Raw genomic sequence first — 12,668 nt, forward strand, 5'->3', positions numbered from 1 at the left:
GAAGATATAACGAATATAAAAGGAAGAAGCAATTGTCATCTAATTAAATCAAAAGCAATTAGGAAAATTATTTCAAAAGATGGTATATCTATAAAAAATTGAATATCAATATGCTTTTCAGAAAAAGGATGATTTAAATTTTTAAAATCATATTCCCCCAACTCCTGACTGACAGGAGTTGTATTTATAAAATGGATCAGTTTATATTGTAGGAAATAAATGAGAATAAACTTTGCTGCTTGAGTGAACCAAAAATAAAGATATAATGGAAAAAATGCGAAGTATATTCCTTTCATTTCTGAAGAGTTGTAAACCAGAGAGTTAATGTTTTTAAATAAGTATTAATATAAATATTTTATATAGTTTGCTTGCGATGGTAAAAATCCTCTCAATTCTTTACATATGGATATATCGTTTAATTCATCAAGGGACTTTTAAAATAAATAGACAAAATTGCTTACTCAAAATTAAACAAACAGGTCTTGAATAAAATAAGAAGAGAGAAAACAGATCTCTATAAACATTTGAGAATTTTCAGTTCTTCATGACAGAATACATCAAATATTCATAAATTACAAGTATTTTTCTTCCCCAATTACATTTTCAAAACTCACCTGGGCATGAAAGTACATTCTAAAGGGCTACTTAGAGTAGTGGAAAAACTCTGGTTATTACAATTCTCATTGTTCAGCCTAGGTGAATGAAATGGATTATGTCTGAAGCAGGTTCTTTTCACACAGAAGTGCTTCATTCTAGAGATAAGAACAAGACCAAACACTTGGAAATTAAAAGGTTGTATCCTTTAATATTGACTTTTTAAGACTTTGAATAGACAAAGAAGTTGCTTCTTAAAAATATTATGGCTAGATAATTAAAAAAAAAAAAAAACAATTACAGTGTTAACTTTAATTCTTGGGGATATTTGAACATATTTATAACTAGGAATATTCTATTAATGGCATATCTCCTCTGTATTTGCTCCCAAATTGGAACATTGGACACTGGAAATGGATATTTGCTACCAAGTTAAGAGGGCAATTTCATTTTAATATAATTCCATTTTCTTTGTCCTTAATATAAAATAAGATTTGGTAAAAATGTATCTATTAATACTTATCAAGACTTTTTTATTTCAATAAAATAGAAAATATAGGCATGTATATATGTAAAGTAGGAGTTTATAATCTAAAGTTCCAAAGTAGAAAATATAGACTTTTATCTCTACTTCCTTTACAACTTAAAAAAAAAAAACTCATAAGGTGCAGCTAATTGGTACAGTAGATAGAGCACCAGCTCTGAAGTAAGAAGAACCTGAGTTCAAATCTGGCCTCAGATACTTAACACTTCTAGCTGTGTGACCCTGGGTGAGTCACTTAACCCCAATTGCCTCAGGAAAAAACAAACACAAAACCTCATAAGTCATCAGACTAAATTACTTAAATTATATCAATACATATTAAAGATAATTATTGTATTGCTTGAGAAGACAATCTTTAATAGATTTAAGTATAAGTTGTTCTTAACATATTTCAGGATTCATCTAGCTTATCCCACTATAAGAATTAGATTCTTTTTTTAAGTAACTTAAAACAGTATCTTGCATATTATACCAGGATCAATGTACATTGCCATTTGAATATAAATTAGAGGAAAATTCAGTTCTAATCTACTTTATTCACCAAACAGAATCATGAAATCTGAAAGCTTAAAGTGCTTCAGAAGGTTTCTAATTGAATCCATATATAACTAGAAATCTCCTATACAGTATTCCTAACAAGTAATGATTTAGACTTCTCTGGAAGACTTGTAGTGAAGGAATAGTCACTAATCCTAGTCAGCAATCTATTCTCTTTTTGAATGGTTTGAAATGTTAGAAAATTGATTCCAGGTATCCCTTCCACATAACAGCCCTTTAAATACTTGAATATAATTTTCATATTGCTCCTATGTCTTCTTTACTCTAGGTTAAAAATTCCTCATTCGTGGGGCAGCTAGGTGGTGCAGTGGAAAGAGCACCAATCCTGAAGTCAGGAAGACCTGAGTTCAAATCTAGCCTCAGACACTTAACACTTTCTACCTGTGTGACCCTGGGCAAGTCACTTAACTCCAATTGCCTCAGGAAAAAAAAATCCTCCTTCTTTCCATTGATCCTCATTTAGTGTGGATTTCAGTACCACTCACCATTTTCTTGTCTTCCTTGGGACCTTCTCCAGCTGCTCAATAGCCTCCTTAATATGTTGCATCTTAACCTTAGCACACTATTCTACAGGGCAGAATCTCCTCACTATCACTTTTCTTATTCTGGACACTGAGTCTGTCAAGGCATTCTAAGATACATTAACTTGTTGCATGCTAAAATTTTGATTTATATTAAACTCATAGTCTGTTAAAATCATTATGTCTTTTACACTTGAAGAATTTTCTAATGACTTTTCCATCTTGCATTTGTAAAATTATTTTTAAGGATGTGAAGGGAGTTTACATTTATTTCTATCAAATTTTATCTTTTATTCTAGTATGTCAGCATCCTTTCCTGATCTTGGATCTGTGATTTAAAATGTTATCTGCCCCTCTTATATAGTTGCGTTAGCTGTACAGTTTATTAGCTTGCCATATTTGCCTATAGTAAAGATATGAAAATGATTTCAAATAGCATGGGGGCAAAAATATATCCCTAGAATATTGGTGAGAGATCTCCCTCCAACTTCTCAACTGAATATTAATGACTCTTCTCCAGGTCTAGTCCTTCCACATATTTTGAATCTATCTGTTATATCACATCTTTCCAACATGTCCACAAGCAAATCATTGTTAGACATTGTCAAATGTTTCCCTAAAACCCAGCTATGCTTTGACTACTAAGTTCCCTGCCATATCCGAAATAATTATATTGTCAAGAAAGGAAGATTAGTCTAGTCTAGTAAGACCTGTTAATTTTCTTGATTTTATTTATTTAGGTTCTTCAAATGTATTGGTAAGTCATTATATCCTAATCCTAACCCTAAAAGGAAGAAAATCACATTAGGAAAGGGAAAGGGAAAGGAAAAGTAATTTATTAAGCATATACTATATGCCAGGGACCGTGCTAAGCACTTTGCAAATATTATCTAATTTGATTCTCACAACAATTCTATGATGTGTTATTTGTCCTACCTGACTCTTCCTGACCCCATTTAGGGTTTTCTTAATAAAAATAATGGAGTGATCTGATATTTCTTTCTCCAGCTCATTTTTCAGGTGAGGAATTAAAATAAGCAGAGTTAAGTGACATGCTCAGGATCACACAGCTTGTGAAATATTTGAGTTCATATTTTTATTCAGCTCCTACCAACTTCAGGGTCAGTGCTCTATTTACTATTCCACATACTTTCCTCTCTATGAAGTAAAGTCTATTCATATCTCATTTCACATTTGAGGAAAGTAAATGAGGCAGATAGAATTGAATTATTTAGCATCATTCAATTAAATAAGTAATTGAGGCTAGACTTGAATTTAGATCTTCCTGACTCCAAGCCCATCACTCTATCCATGGCATCATACAGCTGCCTTACCTTTCAAATGTCTCTTTTTTGAAAAGCAAAGGTAAATTGGACAGCATTATAAACATATAACTAATAATTGTCATTAACATAATTGGCAAAATCTGTGATTGATATAGGGATTCTTAGTGAAGAAATCTCTCATTCCAATGCAGATCAACAACAATTCTTCACTCTATATCAAATCATTTCACATCATCATCATCATCATCATAAAACAATTTACATTTATACATTGCTATACATACATATAGATTTAAAGTTAATTTTCCCAAAATCCTGCAAGGTAGAACATGTTTTGTTAACCTGATTTAATTGATGAGGATACTGATACAGATATTAAAGGAGTTGCTTACATTTTACATATCAAAGTTTTGATGGAACTCTGAATCAAAGCAAAGTTGTTTGTTTGTTTTAATAAGGTCTCATTCTCTTCCTACTGAACTGCTACTTTTCCAGCCTTTGAGTATATATAAGTATTTCATGTTATGTAGTGAGAAGACTACTGTATAGGTATTCAAATGACTTAGTTTTTAATACCAAATCTGCCACTAATTTTGCTGTGTGATCTTGGGAAAATCATTTAATCTTGTAGGAAGCCTTTACAGTATTTTCTAATTGCACAATTTTCATATTATTTTTCCAACTGGGCTTTAAAAGCTTATATAATAAAGACCTTGAGAGGAAGATTTCTGTCTCTTAGGCTGGGGAAACTGAAGAAATAAACGCATTCTTAGTTGTTCCATATACTTGTAAACCTTTTGACAATTCAAAGAAAAATGTTCCAGATAATTATATTGTGGAGGACTACAAATGTGACACTATTTATAGAATTCATAATCTAGTGAAAGAATTTTGAACAGAAAACAAAATTTTCATGATGACATCAAGGACATAGTTGTTTCCTGGAGAGTAGGGGTATAGAATATGGAAGATAATAGAACTACATCATGTGAAAAAGACAGCTGGTTGCAGAAAGAGTGATTGACAGATCACTAATAACTTGGTTTAAAAAGAAAGAACATCTGCATGACAAGCTGTAGTTTTAAAAAAAAAGGTATATTTTGGATTAAGTAGTATGAATGATAGTAAGAAGACAGATGTTTCCCTACAAAATTGCAACCCAAATAAAATTCAAGAATATCTGCCTATATTTGTATATTTCTATTTTTTTAAACAACAACCAAAAAAAAAAAAAAACTAAACTAATTTATATATACACACATGCATTCTTAAAGCTTTGAGCAATCATTGGCTTAGGAAGTACATCATAGAGGTTGTATTAAATATATAGTGCACTGTGCTTAGATTCAGAAAGGCCTTAATTCAAATATACCTTCATATATTTGTTAACTGTATGACCCTGAACAAGTAACTTACTTGAATATGCCTCATTTTCTTCATTTGAAATATAAGGAAGTTGGACTCAATGACTTATAAGATTCTATCCATTACTAAATCTACTATCCTGTAAATTCTCTGGATTATTTCATAATCATGAATGAATGAAATTAATTTTTCTATTCATTTATCCATATATTCATACTTATCAATGATCTCACAAAACATGCATGTTTAAATAAAAACCTCTACAAAAGGGTACTGAGAGTACTTTTACAAACCACATATAAGAATTTTTTCATTGAATCATAAGCACACTTTGTTGATTTCTAGAGAAAGGAAAGTCACTCTCTTAATAGACAGTTGTATTTCTTAAGAGTTTCCGCTAATGATGGGAAAAAAATAATCTTGATAATCCCTCTGTTTTAGGGCTTTAACCCTAGCCGATAAACAAAAATGTATGTTTTTAACCTTCATTTTAAAACCTCAAGAGATGGATTCCCCATAACTCTCACTTCAGCCTGTGCATCTCGCTGATGCTTCAGTCACTCATTTGCATTATTTTATCTGAATATATCCAAGCAATTTGCCTATTTGATATTCTCCCCTCATCCAATAAATTGATAGTTGGGGTTTGTTTTTTGTTGGTTTTTTTGATCAGATAGTATCCATTCACATAATTTAAGTTCCATTTTGTTCCTTTAAACCTCTCCCAACCTTCCCCATACACAGCATATACCTTTTAAAATACCAGCCTAAGTTTGTCTGATATCAAAATTACAAGATGAAAGTAAGGTTAACCTAATAATTAATGTTATATGAATACATATATAATTAATATATAATAATTTATACAAATTATTTTCTCATACAATCTATATTATGGTGGGCAAGTCACTTAACTTTCCTAGAGCTTGGTTTCCTTAATTATACAATGAAGAAATTGGAATAAATGAACACTGAGGTCCCTTCCGATTATAAATCAGTGACCTTATGAGTGATTTTTTAAGAAGTTAAAAATGTTATGAATTTTTATATTCTTAATGATGGAAGAGACTTTAAGTATTATTTCATCTAACTCCCCAATATAAATTCTGAATAACCAGTTATTGGGGTTGTTCATGTGAGGTTTCCTATTTGGTTTGTCCTTTAAGGTCCCTTCCAACTCCAAAATCTTATGAATTTTCCATCCCCCCATGTAGTGAGCATTTGTCCCAACTTTGACCCTCTTCTATCTAGATCTCAAAAAAAAAGTTAGATAAATCTTATGCAGGCTTTTATGAATATTAGGAATGTTAATAGAGAAGACAAAACTATTTATGATTAGATGCTTTGAACAACAACAAAATGCAGTGCTTTTAGCTCCATTTTGAATTTAACTAAAATAGGATTTTGATCAAATAGAAATTTGATCCCCTACTAAATTATAAATTCAGATCTTGTAGAGTCAAATACACTATTTAATTCAACTCTCCTCATGTTATATATGACATATCAGAGGCCACATACAGGTATTACGTGTCAGACAAAGTATTTGAAAATAAGTTTTCTGACTTTTTTTTCTTTGCCAAGAGAAACTCTATATAAAGTCACAAAGAGTCAGATATGACTAAAATGACTGAACAACAATAAGTTAACAAATACATTTTTTTACTCCAGAGTCAATATTCTTTCTACTATGCCAATAATTAATCACTTCCCATGTCAAAGGCATTGTTCTAGGTCCTTGGGTTAAAAAAAAAAAACAAAAACAATAAAACTTAAAGCCTTTGACCTCAAAGAACTTGCATTCTTTTGGTTTTGACCAGACATTTGCTTCTGCTCTCAATCATAGGAATGTTAATATTAAGACCCAGTCTTTTCCTGATTTTTGTATTTTCCAAGTGAAAATTGAATAATTCACATTTTAATAGTTCTAATAAATATGATATTGTTTAGGCTGTCATTTGTGTCTTGAATCATAATTACAGTCACTATTTACTTAACAATTATAACAAAGCATAATTAGTAAGTTAAAAAAAAAAAACTGAAGCCATTATCACACCTATATAAGTTACCATTTCTTGTCATTCTGATTAAAATATAGGTACCTTCTCTAATCACCTTCATGCATAATCATTTCAAAAACTGATCTTTATTGTTATTTCTTTTGAACATGAGAATGAGATGAATTTCATCCCTTTAGAGAAGTTTTCTAAGAGGTTGATGTCCTGGTAGGCATCCTTGAGTGGTTTTGTGGAAATAGGAATATACTTTCAGGAACAATGAAAGGAAAATAGAGCAAATAGCCCATGTAAGACCTAATCCAAGTTTTAAACAGTACTTCTGAAAATTGTCAAAATTTACATCCTGAAGTGGGGGAGAAATATATGAAAGTATAAGACTGTCTTCTCAGATAGCCTACAAAATATTACTTCACATAAAAACAATGTATTATACAGCTTTGGGTGCAGGCAAGCTTAAATCTTTCTATCAGTCATCTCTTTCTTTGTATTTAATAGCTTATATTCTCTCACTCATTATACTGATTTATTTATTGAATTTTTATTATGAAGGGAATTGCTCAACTCAGAGACCTGTTTCAAAAATGAATATAACATGTGGCTGTTTTAGGGATCTTAATGCTTTCACAGGAGAAGAACTATATGCTTTTTCTCCTAAGTCATGAAATCTTTGAAAGAAAGGGGCTGAGGACAATAAACTATCTGAGCTCAAAATTGGTACTAACCATTCAGTACCTGTTTAGAACTATGTTGAGAAGAAGCACCCCTAACTGTAGTTCTCCTTTCTGGATATAAAGGCCGTGTAAAAAACAAAAACAAAACAAGCAGCAAGAAAGGTAGGGCAAAGTGAGACAAAAGTTGGGAGGACATCAGTAACTAGTTGGGAAATCTTCCAAGCACTGACAATGCTAATTAGCCAGTTGGTGGCTATCAGTGAAACTTGCTTTAAAGAGTGATTACATAGATTTCATGGATGGAAGAAGAATCTTTAAGAGCCTGAAGTTGTAAGCAACAAATTAGCTGATCAATAAGTTATCAAACATTTACAGAAAAAATGCTTAAACATGAAGGGGAACACTGTATTTCCTTTTGATAATTACTGAAAAGAACTTGTCATTTTTTTTTTCTCTTTTCACTCTTTTAGAAAATATTTTTCCATTTACATATACTCTTCTCTGCCACACATATAAATTGAAATATGGAATAGATGATTACTAAGTTTCAAGTTCAAAGATTTTATCTTCTCTTTTTTCTACTGACAAGATGTATTTCCTGTTTTATTTATTTTTTTCCCCTTGAAGGTTTTGATCTAGTGAAATGTGAAGATCCAGGAATCCCAAATTATGGCTATAAGATCCGAGATGAAGGGCATTTTACTGACACCATCGTCCAGTACAGCTGTAATCCTGGGTATGCGATGCATGGTAGTAGCACCATGACCTGCCTGAGTGGAGACCGAAGAGTGTGGGACAAGCCTTTGCCTTCTTGCATTGGTAATATTGAATAGGTCATTCAGAAGCAGCTGTGCAACACTGTCAGCCTTTCTTCTAGTAACATGTATGTTTAGTCATCCTCTGAATTGGAGAGAAGGTTCTCCTTAGGAAATAATCTGATTGAGATAAAACTCCATTTCTCTTAAAATCTGGTAGTTCTTTTTAGGTTCTTCCTTATCCTTGTACATTTTGTGAATTTTTTAAAAATGGAAATGATACTTTCTAAAGATATCTTATTGAAATGCTTCATATACACGTTTATTGAAACTCGAATGATTGCATTATTTTCATATCTTTTGACATCAGAAATTGGTATTTTTTCAATTGATGATATGAAGAGTTTCAGGGAATGATGAGGCTAAAGAGATAAGGAGAGAAATAATGTTTAAAAGGTTCTAAAATGGTAAAAAAAAAAAAAAAATCATAGTTTTAGTTTTCCCTTAAAATGTTAATCACTGTAGAAAAGTATACAACATAGTAACTGTGTTCAGGGTAGGATTACATATTGATATTCTTTTGTTTTCTCCTCAGCTGAATGTGGTGGTCGAATCCATGCTGCCACGTCTGGGCGGATTTTGTCTCCAGGTTACCCAGCACCTTATGATAATAATCTTCACTGCACATGGATCATAGAGGCAGACCCAGGAAAAACCATTAGGTAGTCATTTTATTGTGTTATGTTCTTTTGGAGAATGAAGGTTCACTGTTATGTGTATAAAGAAAAAAGGAGAAAGTCATATAACATTAGGCAGTAATCTTTCAACTATGGAAGAAAATTCAGAAGCAACCTAGGGTTTATGTCCACCTGCTGTGATGACTGTCCAAGATGGAATTTCTGCACTTCTCTTTGGTTTAATTTCTTTTTTGAAAAGATATCTGGGAATCTTGGATTAAAATGCTCTGAGTAGACATACTCAGAATACATGTTTAAAGGCATATTAAAATAATAGCACAAGAAAAATATCTATTCCTCAGATATATATAAGAAGAAAACAATTAAATTATATAAAAATACTAAAAAAAAAAGAGCAAAGTAATTTTTAACTATTGAAAATCTGAATTGATTCTAGTGAACTTTTTGAAAAAAATGTCAAAACTTTCAATAATTGATATTAAGTTCTCAGTATAATTTTTTGAGTTGAAAATTCAGCATAAAAGTAAACTATAATTATTTTGATACTCTCCAAGTGAATACATATAAAATTTCAATAATGAAGGAAAATAGAATGGAGTAAAAGATATGTTTATTTTATTTTAATTTTGTCACTCTCTCATCTTATGAAGTTCATCCTTCCTGAAACTCATTTTGGCTTCTTTTATGGGAATTGTCAAGTAATAGATTTGGAATCAGATAACTGGCATGAATCTATTTCTTAGCATCTGTGTGACCTAGTCTAGCTCACTTTCCACTTCTGTATATATGTATCTTCCCCTGTCAGATTAGTAAGCTAGACTAAATGTCTCTAAGATCCCTTTGAGTCCTGAAACCTATTGTCTATCAATTTCTAGCCTTTTCAAAAAAAAAAAAAAGACCCTTCATCTATCAATATTCAGCAATCTAGGATTAACAAGGTGACGCAATAGATAGAACACTGGCGCTGAAATCAGAGGACTGAGTTCTAAACTCATCTCTGACACTTACTAACTGAGTGGTCCTGGGAAAGTTATTCAACTTCTGTTTACTGACTTCTTCACCTGTAAAATGAGAAAAATAATAGCACTTCTCTGCTAGGACTATTGTGAGGCTCAAATGAGATAATAATTTTAAAGAGCTTAGTACAGTGTTTGGGACATAGTAATCATTCTATAAATGTTAGTTATTATTATTATCAATGTAGAATTAGCAGCAGTGTAAACAGAACATTAACTCATGAATGATCATGGATGGAAAAATATTTTCATCTGTCATTTCTCAAAGTGAAGGGAGATTTTAAAACTAAATGTTGGGACACAACTTAAAAAGACAAGCATTTGAATGACAGAATGTATATTGAACACATAGTATGAAAATCAATGGCCTTAATTTAGCTTCTAGCACAGTGTTAGGATTGCTTGCTGATTGATTGAGTACTAGAAGGTAAATAGTATTTCTCAAATGTAATATATTATAAATGTAACATTATTCTTATTATTGATTATAACGCATCTCCAAAGTCTTAGTGAAGTTTTAAGTTATTGAAACTTAAAACCGACCTGCATTAAGTTTATTTAATAGTTTTAAGCTAAAAAAGCTTAAAATTACTCTTAGCCTTTGCTCATATTCTATTGGGGTTAGTTGTTCAAAAAATCATTTAAAAAAATCTCTTAAGAAATATCCTCAAAATTTGAATTTTACTTTTATTTAAAGTGATACACTGATATATGTACATAGAAATGTATTACAGTTATGTCTAAAAGATAAACAACAATATATAATTAACTATAAATCTGAATTTATGTAAGGGCTTTATTTAGAAAACAGTGATAGCCAGACTTTTAAAATTATTTTGAGGAGGAAAAGGCTCTGAAATTAAATGAATTGAAGGAAGCCACTAAAATAGCATTGCCCACACATTAGAAAATCAAACCAAAACAAAACAAAATGGGTATTCTTTTCATTTACCTGTAAATGGATTGCATTACAAGTCACACTTCTAATTAATATAAGACAAAATGCTTTCATGCTAAATTCATTTTCTGGTTTCCTGCTTCTTAGAGCTATAATCTTTCAGCTTGTTTTCTTTCCTATCAATAAAGAAAGTAAACTAAATTTAGAGAATTGCAGAAGTGTGCCGCTTTAGCAACTGAGCTCTTTATTTCCACAATACAAACATATGCTTGAAAGTGGTTTGGTGTTTAGAGAAACATAAATTGTCATAAATTGTGAGGAGGCCTAAGATCAGGTTATCTCAGAAAATCAGTGCTATAGTACAATTGTGTGAAGCACAATTAGCGATTGTAGTCGTATTCAGTGTAAGTTTTCTATCTTTTTGCTCTTTTTTTTTTAGCCATTTATCTTTTTGTCATGCCTTTTTTCATAACTTTTTCACCTTTCTAGCTTATTTTTATTTTTTTGGCTTTTTCTTGTCCTTTTTAAAAAATACTTCAAGTTTTTAAAATGTTATCTTCTATAAAATTTTTATCCATCTGGATTGTTGAATACATGATCAAAAAGAAATTAAACTTTTAACATTTCTTCAGGTAGCCTAGTTTTTAACATGTGCTGACATTTTTTTTTTAGGTTTTAAACTCTATTGGCTATTCTTTATTTCCATGGTTCCTTATACAAGGTTATTAAAAGTGCTTTTTTTCTTTAATGTTAAAAAATATATATTGTTATAGGTGATTTGGGCTTGGAGGAAGTTTATTGAATTTAATTAAAAGTTTAATCACAAGAGGTTATTTTGTAAATTTAGACACATTAAGAGTTCTTTGTAAACATTTCTGTTGGAGACAGTATATTTCTTTGCTAAGCACAGCTATAATTTATATAATAAAGATAATGGTAATATAAACATCTTTCAACAAGCAGCATTAAAGACTGTGTGTTACATAAATTTTATGTGTATGTTGTTCCTTAGTTTTAATTGCTTTTCTGTAAGTGTAATTGTCTGGAAAACTCTTTGAAAGTGCTTTTTTTCTTTAATCTTACACAAGAAAATATATTCAGTGGTTTGAACAATGGACCATATGTAAAGTTGAAAGACATTTTTTTTCAGAATAATAATTATAATAACCAATATTTATATAGCACTTTAAGACATAAAACACTTTACATATATTGTGCTATTTGATCTGCAAAACAAATCTATAAGCTAAGTATGACTATTGTCACCATTTCACACTTGAGGGAACTGAAGGACAGGAGTATAAATGATTTGTCACACAGCTAATAATTCTCTGAGGCAAGATTCATACCCAGAACTTCCTAACTCCAATCCAGTGCTGTAGCCATTGTACCACCTTCAGAATTAGAATTATGTCCCTCCCTATGTATTAAATTCATAAGATTTAGAAGTGGAAGCCAATTTTAAAGATCATCTAACTCAATCCCCTTATTTTATAGAGAAGGAAACTGAGGTTCTAATAACACCAAGATGTATTTAAGATTGAACAGCAAGGGCCAGAGCCAAAATGCCAACCTAGGTCTTCTGTCCCCAGCTGCAATACTCTTTCCATTACCTCAGTCTTTTTATTCTGATGCCAATATTTGAGTTAAGCAAAATAATGAAGGAAATAGACTCTGTCTTTGACTTTCCCAAATTTCTGCTTTTATTCCTTTATCTCATTCATCTTTTTAGTAAACTTTATCT

The 12,668-nt window shown here is 31.0% G+C and overlaps 1 protein-coding gene across 1 annotated transcript in view; it reads left to right on the plus strand.

Moving 5' to 3' along the window:
* The window catches only part of CSMD1 (CUB and Sushi multiple domains 1), a 2,716,069-nt gene that overhangs the window by 2,234,738 nt on the left and 468,663 nt on the right, over positions 1–12,668 (plus strand). The window contains exons 24-25 of the mRNA XM_051975995.1: positions 8,185–8,376; positions 8,908–9,034. Coding sequence (XP_051831955.1) covers positions 8,185–8,376; positions 8,908–9,034 — 319 coding nt within the window. The remainder of the gene's footprint in view (positions 1–8,184; positions 8,377–8,907; positions 9,035–12,668) is intronic.

Source organism: Antechinus flavipes, chromosome 2 (assembly GCF_016432865.1).
Source record: "Antechinus flavipes isolate AdamAnt ecotype Samford, QLD, Australia chromosome 2, AdamAnt_v2, whole genome shotgun sequence".
In the NCBI taxonomy this organism is placed as follows: domain Eukaryota; kingdom Metazoa; phylum Chordata; class Mammalia; order Dasyuromorphia; family Dasyuridae; genus Antechinus; species Antechinus flavipes.